The 15,780-nt window shown below is 47.1% G+C and overlaps 1 protein-coding gene and 1 pseudogene across 5 annotated transcripts; one reads left to right on the top strand and one right to left on the bottom strand.

Annotated features, from left to right (window-relative positions):
- The first annotated feature begins 1,076 nt into the window (after positions 1 to 1,076).
- LOC119320784 lies at positions 1,077 to 5,230 on the top strand (annotated as a pseudogene).
- Positions 5,231 to 11,279: 6,049 nt separating this feature from the next.
- On the bottom strand, positions 11,280 to 15,081 carry LOC119323877 (pentatricopeptide repeat-containing protein At2g17033-like). Of its 5 annotated transcripts, none has more exons than XM_037597591.1 (6): positions 14,767 to 15,081; positions 13,280 to 14,678; positions 13,101 to 13,189; positions 12,682 to 12,811; positions 12,268 to 12,553; positions 11,280 to 12,175 (listed from the first exon to the last, which is right to left on the bottom strand). In XM_037597591.1, the coding sequence occupies exons 1-2, from the start codon at positions 15,040 to 15,042 to the stop codon at positions 13,491 to 13,493; spliced, it is 1,464 nt and encodes a 487-aa protein (XP_037453488.1). In that variant the 5' UTR covers positions 15,043 to 15,081; the 3' UTR covers positions 11,280 to 12,175; positions 12,268 to 12,553; positions 12,682 to 12,811; positions 13,101 to 13,189; positions 13,280 to 13,490. The 5 variants fall into 5 exon arrangements, with proteins under 5 accessions (XP_037453488.1, XP_037453487.1, XP_037453486.1 ...); XM_037597590.1 differs by having other exon boundaries at positions 12,682 to 12,769; XM_037597589.1 differs by having other exon boundaries at positions 12,682 to 13,189.
- Between the last annotated feature and the right edge of the window lie 699 nt (positions 15,082 to 15,780).

Genomic DNA, 15,780 nt, shown 5'->3' with positions numbered 1-15,780 from the left:
AATTTTTTAAGAATTTCGAAATTTGTTCACCATTTTCAAACATTGTTTGTATTTTGTTTAACGGCCAAGTCCAGGTGGCGTCGTTTGTCACTGCCGTCGTTGTGGTACCGCCCTCTGGACTTGGCCGGTAATCTAGATTTTTTTTTGTCGGTATTTGGTTATTGGATAGCATAGAAAGTACATTTTTTTTACTACATGGATGCCTCTTTAGACGTCAAACGTTAGATAATGTAGGTTTTTCCGGTGCTATATTCTTTTTTAGATTTTTTTTCCGGGAAAGAACAAATCTCCTTGTCGATTTTCCCTAGAGAGCTTGCTTCACATGCATGCAGTAAGTTTGGGCCTTTAGGGAGAGATCGATGAGCATGGTACTCTTCAAGTCAGTCAACGTAGGACCCATAAAAACGGGCTGATAATTTGTTTTTACACCATCATCATTTGCATGCAGAGCATTTGGTTCCGATTCGTTTTTCAAGTCTGAACGTGAATGCTTTTGTGCCTGCAGAGGGGGCGAAGTCACGAGCTCATGACAGTCTAGCTATAAATCCAAAAACCAAGGACACATCGCGTGAAAGAGTGTCAGGGGAAAGACCAAGAGCACAGTGATGTTGGTCGGTAAGACGACTGAGACGACCGGACTTAGCATCTTTTTTACTGGGAGTTTCGATGTCGGTGGAAACTGATGAGGCGCTCATATACACGTGTCTTTCTCTGGTTGGACCGAAATGGCTTGATATCTGGTCATCTCCTCGCAAGACAGTATCAGAATCACACATGGTTTGGAGCATACGCCAGTCCTCTGAAGTTCGGCGTCAATTTGCAGGGGTATCACCAAGTCCGGCTCGCCATCATATAAGCATCCAGCGAGCAGCTGCCATGGGAATGGATTGACACCTTCTCCAGGTGAAACTGGTGGGTTCGTGTACGTATGCACCGGCATGAATCTTTGTGTAGCCAGGACCAGCGGACTAGCAAGCTTTTATATATAGGACTCGATCCATATATCTTTGTGCATTCATCCATATTCCATAGCAATGGAGCAAATAATCATCTCGGCAGTGGTGGTGGGAACAGCGATGGCACTACTACTGATAGTGATGCCCTTGTGTGTTGGAGGTGATGCCAGCCCGGCGCAGCCGCCCATCGGAATGCCTGGATGCGACACATCCTGCGGCGACGTGGAGGTGCCATACCCGTTCGGCCTCGGTCCGGACGCCAGCTGCTACCTCCCGGGGTTCGAGCTCACCTGCAACACCACCGGTTCAAGGCCACGGCTGATGCTCGACACCGACGGCACTCTCGAAGTCCCCTTTATCGGCGGCGTCGATTACTCCTTCTTTTCCGCCCAACGCAACGGTGACATAAAAGTCGAGATCCATGCCGAGGGCAACGGCAACAGCACGGTCAGCAGCGGCCTTACGCTCGACGGGCCATACACGCTTGGTAGTGGCCACGAGCTCATCCTGACCAGGAACGATTCCCGGTGCGTGTGTTTGTCGCCAGACGTTGGTGGTTCGACAACACCTCCGTCTCAAACGACCTGCTACAGACTGGCAGATCCCCGCCAAAGGAGACAATGCTAGTCCCTGTTATGCTGAATTGGGAGGTTGTTGGCCTTCCCATGAGCAGCCGCGTCTGCAAGAGCAACCACAGCGAACGCATAAATGGTACAAGAAGAGGAAGTTATACTTGCCGCTGCAGTGCAGGCTACACAGGCAATCCCTACCTCACAGACGGGTGCAAAGGTATGTATAAGTAATTAAGCATAATTAAGAAAAACTTAATTATGAAAATTGTATTAGTCTGATCAACGATCAATCGGTCTACTAGGCATGGATGAGTGCTATGGTGAATACATCAACACGAAAGGGTCTTTCACGTGTCGGTGTCCGCCAGGAACCACGGGGGACTTCACCATACCTCTTGGGTGCGTCAACGCTACTATCGCTATGGAAGGTACGTCAACAAGTTTGTAATATACAGTTTTTTCCTTCTAATATCTGCCACCATATTTAGTCATTCTCGTTAGATACATGCATCAGACTCCATGCATGGTTCTGCTAAACATTTCCCTCGAGCTATTTTGAAATAAAAAGAAAAAAAATGTTTCGCTAACATTTGTATATTTTTTTTTAACACCGCTAATATTTGTACGTATACAGACAACTGCATCAGGTGGTGCGGGGACGTGGAGGTGCCATACCCGTTCGGCATGGGCCTGTCCATGTGCTACTGGCCAGGGTTCGGCCTTACGTGTGACACGATCCATGATCCACCGCAGCTGCTAATCGGTGGTAGCGGTCAGTTCCGGGTTGTCGGCATCTCCCTTCTCAACTCGACGATGCGTGTTATCCGGACCGAGAACCTTATTCCCCTGGAAACGATGTCACCTTCACTGGCCACTGAATTTACGGATGCGTTCCCTTCTTTTTCCACTGAAGAGGTGTCCTACTCGCTGTCCACGAGCAACGAGCTCGTCCTCACGGGGTGCAACCCGCACGCGATGCTGGTGGGGCACAGCAACCCAGCCATTTGAAGCAACGGTGGTGGCAACAAATACTGCTACGGCAACGGATGCTGCAAGGCGCGCATCTCTGAGTCCATGGACGGAATGCCAAAGAAATTGGACTTCAAATGGATCAACACCAACTCTCAGATACGGTTGCCTGTCTATGCGTTCGTCGCAGAGGAGGGATGGTTCGATCCGGTGGGTGACACGGGCAAACTGATGCGGGAGTATGATTTTCAGAAGGATCAGACGTCGACAGATGCTCTGAAGTTTCCCCTTCTTCTCCAGTGGGAGGTGTTGCTCTCACATAATGGCTCATCATCAGCCAACGTGAGCTCACATCCGGTCTGCGATGGCGGTGATTATCAGGCAACACCACGCGACCAGATATGCAAGAGCAATCACAGCCAGTGCAAACGTGGGAACAGAGGCTATACGTGCCAGTGCAAGAAACACTACCAGGGCAACCCATACGTCTCCGACGGATGCAAAGGTACGTTCCATCAATTCCATCAACACCGCTGCACGTATCTACACAGCTATTACGCACGTACATGTAACTTACTGAATTCCACCTTTTCTTGTCTCCAGATGCACGCTCCAAAAAGGTTTTAGGTGAGCATCAAATGCTGCAAATTTCAATTCTCTACCTACATCAGTTCGGCAGTCTGGTATTCTATATTGATCGATTGCTCCTATTCATATATTCATATGCTACCGATATTTTCGTTGTTCAATATGGAAGTTTCTTAGTGAAGTGTAGGTCGACTCTGAGATATACATAGCATTAGGACAACATGCGTCTAAGCTTTTCTAGCTTCCAATATAAACATAAAAACTATTCAATTTAATCCGGTAAAATCTTATCGTAAATTATAGTGCTCGCAAAAAAATCCTGATTCTTAGATTGCCCACACAAAAATTAATCTTATTGTTAGATTTATGTCAAAAGATATCTACCAAATAGAGTAACACCGTTGGTAACATAATATGACTTCCATGCAACAAAAAATGCAGACTTTCACTAGTACATATATTTGGTTTTGCAAAGTCAAAATAGTATTATTTTTTATCATAAATATAAAATTCACAATTTCTACAAACATCTACTTGTAGAAGAAGTGGCGATCAAAGATAAACCATGGAGACCGTCTAATTATGATAACTTCCATCTATTCTATGAAACTATGGAGTATTAAGAAATAGCTGAGTGTAAATGTGTGAGATGAAAAATACGTTAACAATTTCTGGAAAGAAAAATAAATAAATTAATTTGGCAGACAAAAAACCACAAAAAATTGTCATTCTTCTTAGAATCTGGGCATTTTTCGGCTCTATCGTTATTACTCCTAGTTCCTAAAATTTTCATTTCGTATATCAAGAGGATATTCAGAACACATCGAACCTTGTCTACTAGTTCATCTCTTGGTGTATTTATAATGCCTAGTAAAATCGTACACTATGAGAGCACTTTCTGAGACAACTTTACAAATAATATTTATGCACGTATTGGAGAAAATGAATGGTAAAGCATTATTTTTTTCAGGTTTAAGCATTGTTATTGGACTCGCTAGTGGGGCGGGCCTCATATTTTTAGTCCTCATTGCATACTATATTTCCTACAAATTTAAGCTTCGGGGGGCACTAATGTTGAAACGGAAGTATTTTGAGCAAAACCGTAGTGGGCAGTTGTTGCAACAGTTGGTATCTCAAAGAGCTGATATTCAAGAGAGAATGATCATAACCTTGGAAGAGTTAGAGAAGGCAACAAACAATTTTGATAAAGCTCGTGAACTTGGTGGTGGTGGACATGGTACGGTCTATAAAGGGATTTTGTCAGACCTCCATGTCGTAGCTATCAAGAAACCAAAGATGGTCGTTCAAAGGGAGATTGATGAGTTTGTTAATGAGGTTGCTATCCTATCACAAATCAACCATAGGAATGTAGTAAAACTATATGGTTGTTGCCTTGAAACAGAAGTCCCATTATTGGTCTACGAGTTCATTTCCAATGGAACTCTTTATGATCATCTTCATGTTGAAGGTCCAAGATTATTGTCATGGGATGATAGGCTACGGATAGCAACTGAAACTGCCAAATCTCTTGCCCATCTCCACTCAACGGCTTTAGTACCTATTATCCATAGAGATGTCAAGCCGGCTAACATACTTTTGGATGATACTCTAACAGCAAAGGTAGCAGACTTTGGAGCTTCAAGGTACATTCCACTGGGCAAATCAGGGCTCACAACAATGGTGCAAGGTACACTAGGATATCTCTACCCAATGTACATGCACACGTGGCGCCTCACAGAGAAAAGTGATGTTTATAGCTTTGGTGTTATGCTTATAGAGTTGATGACAAGAAAGAAGCCATTTACTTACATGGCTCCCGAAGGCAATGGTCTTGTGGCACATTTTTCTACCTTATATGCGGAGGGAAATTTTTTGCAAATTTTAGATCCACAAGTTATCAGCGAAGGTGGCAACAAAATTGATGAAATTGCTGGAATTGCGGTAGCATGTGTAAAAATAAGAAGGGAAGAGCGACCAACAATGAGACAAGTAGAGTTGAGATTGGAGGCTGTTCAATCAACTGATCAATCTGAGGCAAATGGTGGTATTCCAACAAATTCTTTATCAATAAGCACAGCAAGATTAACTAGCAGACAATATAGCTTGGAAGAAGAGTACATATTGTCTGCAAGATATCCAAGGTAGTCCTTATTGAATCTGAGATGAACACATTTAAATTTCAGAGATTTATGTGCGCTATGTTGCCTTAGTGGAAAAGATGCTTCCAATACTTTCACTCTGGCGGCGGCTTTGTTTCTTAGCTTATTATTACTTTTCGTATTCAACGAAACTCACAGCGAGCTTTGTAAATCTCATTGTAGTCTATCTATTTGCCTCTAGCAAAAATATGTCTATAGCCTTGTTTGGATTACAGTTATTTTAAAGATGCCCCGTGCGTTGTTTGCATTGCGGTTGTTTTTCTACTTCCTTTAGCTAAACAGTGCAAGATCTTCCTTTTCCTTCTATACTAAACAACACTAGATCTAATTGAAACATATCTTGTCTGCTTGGTCGTTGGGCTCAAGGGGTGCATTCCAGTAAATCCCATTTCGTTCCATGAAAAAATACATTTGGAACATGAGAATTACATATGCATTTAATACTGAAGAATGGATAAAGAGATCGTGACCGACAGTTGCGAGAACCCATTAACCTTCCTGGACTTTTCTGTCTACTTGATGGCCGTATAGTCAGCTTTACCTTCAAGTTCAAATTGTTTGCACATTGTTTTCATGCCACAAAAGAACTTTGTAATAGGTTTCTGCAATTTCACCATAAAGTAAGGCACATCAAAGCAGGGGTTACATGGGGAAAAAGATCTGCAAGGAAGTTCAATTATCTTCAACCAGCTGGTGAGGAGTCTGAGGGAGGTACACTCGTGCAGTAAGGGCATTCCTAACCAATCCCTTATAACCGGTTAGAGGATAAAAATGTGGTTTTACTCCTCTAACCGGGACCTAACCGATCCCCAGTAGACCATAGTGGAGTAAAAATATTTACTCGGCCGATGCAAATCTCCCTATTTTTACTCCACCGCTCGGCGACCGAGTAAAACTTCTCTTCCCCTCTTCCTCTCCTCTGCCTCCTCTTCTCGCCCTCGCCCCGCCGCCCCCTCTCCTCCAAAGGGCCAGACGCGGTGGCCGGAGGTCCCCGCCGCTGCTCCACGCCGCCATGCCCGCGGGTCGTCGTCCACCGGAGCATGCTCGAGCCGCCGCCACTCTCCCGATCCGCCCGCCCCCACCCGATTCATGTAGTTGTCGGAGCTCCCTCCGTCGCGGCCGCCGCCGAGGACCTACCTCGACGTCTGGCAGCACTCGTGGGGGATGGAGATCGCCGACCGGGAGACCCACCAATGGAAGTGGATTGGATCGTTCCACATAGCCGAGCTCGCGGCAATGGAGTACGACCGGTGGTAAGTCTGGTACCACAGCGCCGCCGCCCTGCTGAACTTCCTGTTCGGGACGACGCCTGTCAGGACCACGATCCTATGCCACACCGATCTAGCATGTAACATCTCATATCACTTTGCGGCCTCACGCACGGTATTTCCACGGGTGTCGCCTTACTAGGCCCGGGACCGTTTGCGCCTTTTGGCTCACGTATATGACAGTGTCGCTAGCATCCATATGACAAAGGACCCGGGCTGACATGGCTAGTCGTGAACCCAAAGTGGCGCTAACTTACAGGGACAGGCATACATGACCCAACAACGAACGTGTCGATCAACAGTGAGTGAATCCCAAGTCGTAGCAAGCTACAAGGACTTAAAGGATCACCGCATGACATTTCCCCGAAGGGACAGACACAGGAACGAAGAAGGACACATGCCGGCCAATCTAAGTGTTCCGGAGCAGTAGCAAGCTACCATGGCTCAGTGGAAGCACTAGGAGACATTTCCCGGTAAGAGAGGCTACCAAGGATAAACAACTAGATAGTTAGATCCCACACATACCAAGCATTTCAAACATACACATAATATGCTCGATATGTGCAAATACAACATGGCATCAAAATAAAACTCTACAACTCAGGTACTTTATTTAAAAGGCTCGAGAGAGCCATACATATCATTCATACAGATAGATATCATTCATACAGATAGGGGTCAAACGACCCATTATTCAAGTCATACAAGCATACAAGCCATAAGCGGAAGCAATATGTCTGCGTACAGACATCTAGAAAGTAAAAGGCTTGAGGAAGCCTATCTACCCTACAAGGGTCCACCATGTGCTCAGGATCACCACTTGAGCCTCAAGCTACTCGTCGACATCAAGGTCTACGTAAAACCCATCGAAAGGGGCGACAGTATCTTCTACAAACGTAATTAAGCAAACATGAGTACAAGGATACTGAGCAAGACTTACATCAGATCCTACATACATGCACATTATCAATAAAGGGATGGTGGGGTCGCACTCGAGTCCACTACACACCACAGCAATACACTACCGAGGATCCACTCCCGTCATCCTACGGAAGGCCATCCACGACACTCACACTTGTCTTGAGGCTTTTAGTAGTTTCCATTTACTTGTCTATGAACTGTATAGGCAAACAAGTAGTCCTTTACCGCGGACACGGCTATTCGAATAGATGATGTTAACCCTGCAGGGGTGTACTTCTTCACACATGCTTCCACCACTTATCGTTGTTTACACGACATGTACTCGGCAACCTTCAAGCGGAAGCCCAACGAGGGTGTCGGCCACGGCCTACCTAAACACTCAAGTCTCTAGTCCAGGTTTATCGCTTATCCAGGTTCCATCCGCAGGGAGTCTGGCCGAGGTTTCCATATACGACCCCGAACGATGTGTGCAGGGTTCCCGAGACACCAAACGGGCGTCCGGTACACCGTGCCACGTACCTACCGCATCACAGCCCACCCTGAGGGTCAGCGCTGCCCACAGCCTCCAGTATACTACAAACACCAGAAACGACTTGCAACTCCTGGATAGAGGACTAGGGTGGTTAAGAAGCCGGGAGGGTCAATTAAGGATCCCAATGCATGGTAGTAGCTGATTCTTAAATCACACATACAAATCTCAGTGCTTAAGGGCGGTTCCAATGAAACAACCCACCATGTACTCATACGTGACCTCTCACCGATACCTTTACCAAATCGTGTTCAATACATCACTCTCATTACCGACATGATCATTTCACTCTAGCCCATCACCCAGATGAACCAGACCTGACACGACTCTAAGCATAGCAGGCATAGCAAGGTAGGAAACACATACATGGCTCAATCAACTCTTACACATGCTAGTGGGTTTCATCTAGTTACTGTGGCAATGAAAGGTCATGCAGAGGAAATGGGTTCAACTACCGTAGCACTCGGCAGTTTGAAACGCGGTTGTCTTAAATGCGGTTGTCTTAAATGCAGAGGAAATTTTATCGATATGATCAATTGGGTGGTTGCTTGCCTGGCAGGTCTGAAGTCTGATACTGTCCTTAGATCGGGTACTCACGTTATTCCTTCGGGGCAGAACCTACTGCAGAGAGCACCGATAACACAATCAATACCAAACAATATGAAACAATATGATGCATGCATGTGACATGGCAAAATGAGTGTGTTGGGCTAATGCAGCTATAACCAGATGGGTTTGAGCTATTTTGAACCAAAAATTCAAATTCCAAACTCATTTGTGATCTTAAATACTGCCTTTTAATGTTTTGCACTAAACAGCAAGGTTAACTTATTTAAGCATGCATGACACCAGTACAGATGGATAGATTGGATTTTTCTGGTCATTTTTCATATATAACACTTTGCATTTGGTGTTATAGATTAATTTCTATGAATTTTTGAAGTTAGCACTATTTTTTAAAATTTCCTGAATAAAAATAAATCCAGAAAATGTATTACTGCATCAACATTGTGTCAGCAGGTCAACTGGGGCGTTCCAGGTCAAATCTGCCCAGTGGGGCCCACTGGTCAGTGTCACTGTTAGTTAACTAACTTAAATTAGGATTAGTTTAACCCTAATCTAGGTTTGACTAACGGGCAGGGCCCACATGTCAGTGACCCAGGGGGGTTAAATCCCTGGTCAAACTGGGTTGACTCGCCGGCGTTTAGCCGCAGGCGACGTCTAGACGCGGCGGAGGGTGCGGGTTTCGCCCTCCAGCGACCAAATGGACGACGGAGGCCACCTACGTGCAGCTGGGAGCAAGCCGCGTCAAGGGATGGTGGTGGTTGAGCTCAAGGTCGCCGGAAACGACGCCGACGACGAGCTTTGCGGCTGTCGGAGTTCGGGTGAGGCTGAACTCGTCGTTGCAGTGGTCCTGGAGGCACGAGGTCAGCTCCTACGTGGCCTACAGGGTGCGATGAGGTTGTTGGACAAGGTGGCGTGGCCGTTGGGTGGCCGGAGCTACGTCGGCGACGAGCTCGGGCGGCGACGTGTCCGGCGGTGCTTGTTGCAGTCGCTGCAGAGGACGGCAGCGAGAACGGAGAGGATGGGGAGAGGCAGGAGCTCACGGTGATCTCAGCGAGCTAGGCGGCGAGGTCGGGGACGAGCTAGAGTGAGCATGACGGCGAAGGGGGTATCCAGCAACGACGATGTCAAGTGAGGCTGTTGCGGTGGCTCCAGGGCGAACGAGCGCTCGGGGCTCGGTCTGCTCGATGAAGAGGAGGGCGGCGGAGCTTCTGGACACGGCGAGGCGGCGTGGAGACGATGGTGGCCGTGGCTACGATGGCGGTGCGGTTGCGGCTGCGTCGGCCATGGTGGGAGTGGGCGAGGGAGAGGCGCTGGGGGGAAGAGTGAGGTGTCCAGGGGGTCGGGGCGACGATGTGGAGGACAACCAGGCGTCCAGCAGCGCGGGCGGCAAGCAGCTGGCGCCGTGGCGAGCTCGCGCGCACCGGCGTCACCTCCAAACCTGTCTGGCGGGGAAGAAGCAGCTGGCTGGCACGGGCCAGCACAGTGCTGGGCCGCCAGGTGGGCCGGCTGGTGGGTTTTGGCCAGGTAAGTTTGTTTCCTTTTTATTTCTGTTTTTCTTTTCATTCTGCAAGTTTATGGCTTTTCTAAAAATACCTAGGCACTTTCAAAAATCATGAAACTGCTCATGCCCACTGTATAGAATATATCCGACAGTAAACATTTTAGTTTATTATTTGGACATTTAAAATATTTTATAGCATTTAAATGTTCAAATGCAAATAACATATGGTTTAATCCAGTGACCTTAGGATGTCCTAGAAAATTGTGCATCATTTTTTTCAGAGGTTTTAGACCATGGCAAAGATGATGAATATTTTGGAAGGGCATTTTAGATTCGTTGAAAAAGATTTTAGTAAACCCTAGTTGGATTAAGGGGGTGCTGGATTTTCTATCATCCCCATTTCCAAGTTTCTGATCAAAATAAACATGATGCAGTCACTGTAATGCATGAACTAGCTAGGGTGTGACAACGCCGGTCCACCTCGTCCCGCCGATGCCGGGGTTGGTGAGAGCAGCGATGGCGCGCGAGGACCGAGAGGCGAGGGAACGCCTCGAGGCGAAGGACCTCCACCGGCGGCACCAGCAGCTCGTGGAGGCGGAAGCGGGCGATATTCGTTGTCAATGGCAGGTAGGTCATCATCATCTCCGGCGACGAGGTGGAAGGCGGCAAGAAGGACGACGAGGAGGAGGAGGAGATCGACGTCTAGGAGTGGCGGAGTTTCTTCCCTGACGATGGCACTGGCCTGGACCCAGCTCTCACCGAGGGTGGCCTGACGAGGAAGGATTGACTCGACCTCCACTTTGCCGTTGAATTTGACTAGTTTTTAGTGTAGTTTAGCTTAAGTTTGAATTTATGTTTAATGTTGGGTTGTCAAGACTATCTAAGTTGAACTTATGTTTAAATGCTTGCAAATTTTGGTTGAAATTAGATTGAATTTATGCAAATTTACGTTTTACTCTATTTCATTTTAGGGGATCGGCTAGAATCAACCAAAATTTTGTGGAGTATAAATAGTCCATTAAGGTTTACTAGGCTGGATATTCCATTATTTTTAGGGGATATGTTAGAAATGCCCCAAGGCCTAGTCACTATTCAGAAAAAGATGACAAAAATCTGATGATATTTTACAGCATTCACACAACATCCATCTTGTATTGTTCCACGACATAGGAAAAATGTTATGCCTATTCCTTTTTTCTATTTTTGAACGATCCAGCAATAACGCTGGCATGCATATATTAAGCAGATAGAAGCAAAAAAAGGTGTTCATGATCAATTGATCTTTGTAGTTTACAAGAAAGAGATGTCACAGCATCATGGAAAGAGTTCTAGCCTACATCTCAACCTGGGTCCCCTAGGGGTGTCTCTAGGCATTTCGCGCCTGATAGCAGCGAGAACGCTACTAATTTGGGGAATTTTTGCTCCGGAAGTGCGGCAGTTTCTTTCCGTCCATATGTGGCAAGCTACCAGCATTATCAGGTCTTAACTCTCTTCTTGTGAGGCAGAGCCCTGCTCTGGCAATACCCTCCACACCCATTGCTTTCATGATCTTGAAAACCTTTCAGTAGCCACTGTGAGAGCATTGCATCCCGGCCAAAGTGAAACTCTTCGCCAAACCTCACGAGATACCGGACAGTCCCAGCAAAGTTGAACTGAGGACTCCAGGTTCCTCATGCACATAGCGCAAAAATATCCGTTTTCCCAACCCCTTCTCTGCAGCCTGTCATAAATATCCGTTTTCCCAACCCCTTCTCTGCAGCCTGGCATTGCACGACAGTCGATCTTGCAGAGAAGAAAAACTTTGTCTTGCCGGGAGCACAGGTCTTCCAAATTAGCTGTTTGTCGTCCGTTTTTTGAATTCCCTGAAACTGAAAATTGTATGCTGAGCTTGCGTTGTACTGCCCAGAAGGATCCAGTCGCCACGTGATGCTGTCCTGAACCTGGCGTGCACTGCAAGGGGAATTGGAAACTAGTCTGTTCGCAAGCAGATCAAGGCCTGGGAATGCACGACCTTGACAGGTTCTCTCGTGCACCACCATTGGGCACGAGTTGAGCACAAAATTGTAGGCTTTCATGGTCGGTGCAACACGCAATTTCCACATCTTCTTCAGCCACATTAGCATCTTGCCATGGTCACGGCAAGCACTGTAGCACAAGAGTACAATGTAACTGGTTGGTTATCGCAGTAATTCCCGGCACATACAAATGAGCACACAAAGCTAGCCATATAGTATTACCTTTGGATGATGATGATGATGATGTTTTGGTTAAGTCTAACTATGTGTGATGTTCTGCACATGGTCCACAGACGTAAAGTGTTCGTGATGACGGGCTCTGGCTCTATCGCGCACAACTCATGTGAGTGAATCCTGTGTGATGGTATGCACATGGTGCATGGAAAGCAATCATGTGCAATTAGTGGCTCCACCAGACAATCTATCTATCTACTCCCTCCGTTCCTAAATATTAGTGGCTCCACCAGTTATTATTGTAATCCTGTTGAATAAGTTTTTCATCTACAACCTGAAAATAAAAGTAACTTCAACTCCCCAAAACTGCATAGAGACCGACAGTTTCAAGTTTCAACAGAAAATTCTTAAAACACGAAAAATATTTTAACAGAAAAAAAACATGCAGCTGCTAAGTGTTACCTGGCCGATTTTGTAAGATACTGATCGTATCATCCCAGGACACTTCCCACGCTGAATCTCAATGCTGGGAGCCATGAACACCTTCAACCTTAAAAGAAACAATTCGCTGCTGAACTTCAAGAAAAATGATCTGACACAGAAATTAGACCTACCTCAACTAATATCCAAAAGTAAACAAAAGTACTTGATAGTACATGTAACAATATCTCCAACAGTAAACCTAGCACGTGATATATAAAATGGTATTTATTGGCTAAACAAACAAAACAAATTCAGAGGAATAGAGGCACTGGCTTTACTCCAATAAGATAATGAGCAGTTATACACTAACAAAGATCTGTTACAGCTCAAGAAATAATACTATCAGCTTCGATTATTTTGGGTAAGATGCAGCTATGTCAGTACTAGGATGCACATACCCGAGATCCAGTAGATGTTCTTGTGCAGGACTTGAAAAACACGACTGAGGTTACTAGGAACAATTAAACTTCCCATTTTCAATAGGTTTCTGCAATTTCACCATAAAGTAAGGCACATCAAAGCAGGGGTTAAACATCAGCAACAAGTTGAAAAAAATTCAGCAGGGCAGTGCAATTACCTTAAGGCAGCTGCCAAGGACTCGATGGACAAGTCTAATATGCATTCAGAGGCTTAGTTACTTCCGTGCTGTAAGACCCAAGTTCACCATTCGAAAAGAGATGATTATTTTTTCCAGCATTCACACAACAACCATCTTGTATTAATCCACAACATAAGGACGATATTATGCCTATTCTGAACCTCTTGCTCTACAATAAACAACTTGCCATTCATCTGGAAACTGGCACAAATGAGGAAAAAAACTGCCCGAGCTTTCTTAAAAGATTGGGCAAAAATGGTTGCTGATCACTTGCATTGGGCAACTGATCCGTGCTCTCCTCAGGCACCACGTTAGTCCACTCGGTGGCCAGCCATTGTTGCACCCTGTCTCGCTTCGCCACGAGCCGACCTTTGTTCCTCGCGGACAGACGCAGAGGGCTCCCCATCCAGCTCAGAACCTCTTGTGCCAGCTCCCGCACTTTGGGCTCGCCCCGGACATCGCTGTGCTTCCCGACACCGCACACCACAGACACTTCCAATGGCAACGTGCGGCCACCTTTCACTGTGTCCACCCACTGCAGCATCAGCACATAGGCTGAAGTTATACTGAACCCATGCAGGTTCAGCTTCACCTCAGTTTCTGACCAAACCATCGCCTTGTTCAACACTGATGAGGTGGCCAGGAGCTCCTGCACCACCTCAGCTTCTGCCGGCCATGGAGATGCAGACTTGAGCTTCCTCACCAACTGCGCCGCCGATAGAGGGAGCGAAGGGTCCAATTGGTGAGCCATCGACACCACCGTCGGGCAGGAGTTGAGCACGAAATTGTAGGCTTTGGTTGTCGGTGCAACGCGCAACTTCCGCATCTTCTTCAGCCACGCTAGCATCTTGCCATGGTCACGGCAAGCGCTGTAGCATGAGAGGACAATGTTCGCCGCGCCAGTGCCCAGCCGGATGCCAGCGTCCGACATGGATGCAATCACCCTCTCCATCTCAGCCAATTGACCTGCCTTCCCATAGCATTTCGCCACCAATCCGAACTGAAACGCATCCGGCTGGTACCCCAGAGACACCATCTCCTTGAGCGCCTCCTCGGCCTCGGCGGCGAGGCCCAACATGCAGAGGGATTTAATCATGGCCATGTAGGTCTTGCCGCCCCCGGGCAGCGGCGTCGGCATCGCCCGGAGCTGCGCGTAGAAATCCATGGCCCGTCGCTTCAGGCCCCGCGAGGAGAAGGCCGCCATAAGGTCGCAGTAGAAGAGAGCCAGCTCGGCGCCGGACTCGAGCCGCGCGGCGGAGTCGGCGATGAGGGATCTGGATCCCTCCGCGGCGCCGTTGGCTTCGAGCAAGGCGGCGACGGCTGCGGCGTGGATCGAGCTCCACTTGAACCACCGGGCCTGGGTCACCGCTTCGTAGAACTGCAGCAACCATCCAGAATTTCGCCGGCGAGGTCAGCGAGAGAGAGAGAGGGGAGTTGGAGAGAAGGAGGGGTGCGCGGGGGCTCACGGGGACGGCGAGGGGGTCGGAGTCCATGAGGAGGCGAGAGAACGCCGCGAGGGCGGCGCGCTCCGACTTGGTGCCGACGTAGCCGCGGATGACGCGCTCCGCCGCGTCCGCCGTCACCGTGCGCTCCAGCTCCGACATGAGCCGCCGCTCGCTCCGCCAGCTCGAGCCCCCTCCGGATGCGGCGCGACGCAGAGACGCCGACGCGGGGGAGAACCTCCGGCGACGCAATGCGGCCGGCCCCGGTGCCGGTGGCGGTAGTGACGCCACCGCCGGCATTGCTGCTTGGGGGCAAGGAGCGCGCTAGGCTGTGCAAATTATCAGATAGAAACGTACCTTATCTATCTGCTTACCAAAGTGCTCAAAAGGAGATAATGTAACAGGGATACAACAGTATGTTAAAAAATCATTTCACATTTCAAATTTATTTGGAAAAAATACAGTACTTGTTAATATTGTATACTCCCCCGTTCCTAAATATAAGTCTTTTTAGAGATTTCAACAAGAAACTACGTACGGAGCAAAATGAGTGAATCTACACTCTAAAATATGTCTATATACATCTTGTAGTTCATTTGAAACCACTAAAAAGACTTATACTCCTATTTAGGAACGGAGGGAGTAGTTTGTTTTCAGTTGTAGATGTAGACTTAATGGTTCCATTTTTATTGGAGCAATGGGGGATTTTATTGGAGGATTCTATTATAGAAATGTGTAACAATTTAAGAAGAGACATAATACTTTCTTTTAAAAGACGAAAAAAGATTGATTTCAAAAATATTTGATGAAATGATTAATTATATTTGTTATTTAGGCAGGTTTATTAATTATAGAAGGTTTAGTACCTTGAGAGGGAGCAAAAGCACACTAAAGTAAGGGGAACTCGAACACACCGACACAAACGAACGCGGATTTGGTACGCTTTTTGTCCGGCCCGGTCCATGTTTTGCTAGCCAGTGCATCCAACCGGCTGCTGCATTTCGTTCACGTGGCCGGTATGCAGCCATACTTTTACAT

This window comes from Triticum dicoccoides, chromosome 6B, assembly GCF_002162155.2.
Source record: "Triticum dicoccoides isolate Atlit2015 ecotype Zavitan chromosome 6B, WEW_v2.0, whole genome shotgun sequence".
Lineage (NCBI taxonomy): Eukaryota > Viridiplantae > Streptophyta > Magnoliopsida > Poales > Poaceae > Triticum > Triticum dicoccoides.
The sequence above is the reverse complement of the archived record's forward strand: the minus strand, read 5'-3'. Positions and strand labels throughout refer to the sequence as shown.

What these genes read in the sequence shown, in the direction of transcription:
- LOC119323877 (XM_037597589.1), bottom strand. Translation starts at nt 15,042, where the DNA reads ATGCCGGCGGTGGCGTCACTACCGCCACCGGCACCGGGGCCGGCCGCA. An exon ending in CCGACCCCCTCGCCGTCCCC is followed by an intron (nt 14,679 to 14,766) that starts GTGAGCCCCCGC and finishes TGGTTGCTGCAG; the next exon opens with TTCTACGAAGCGGTGACCCA.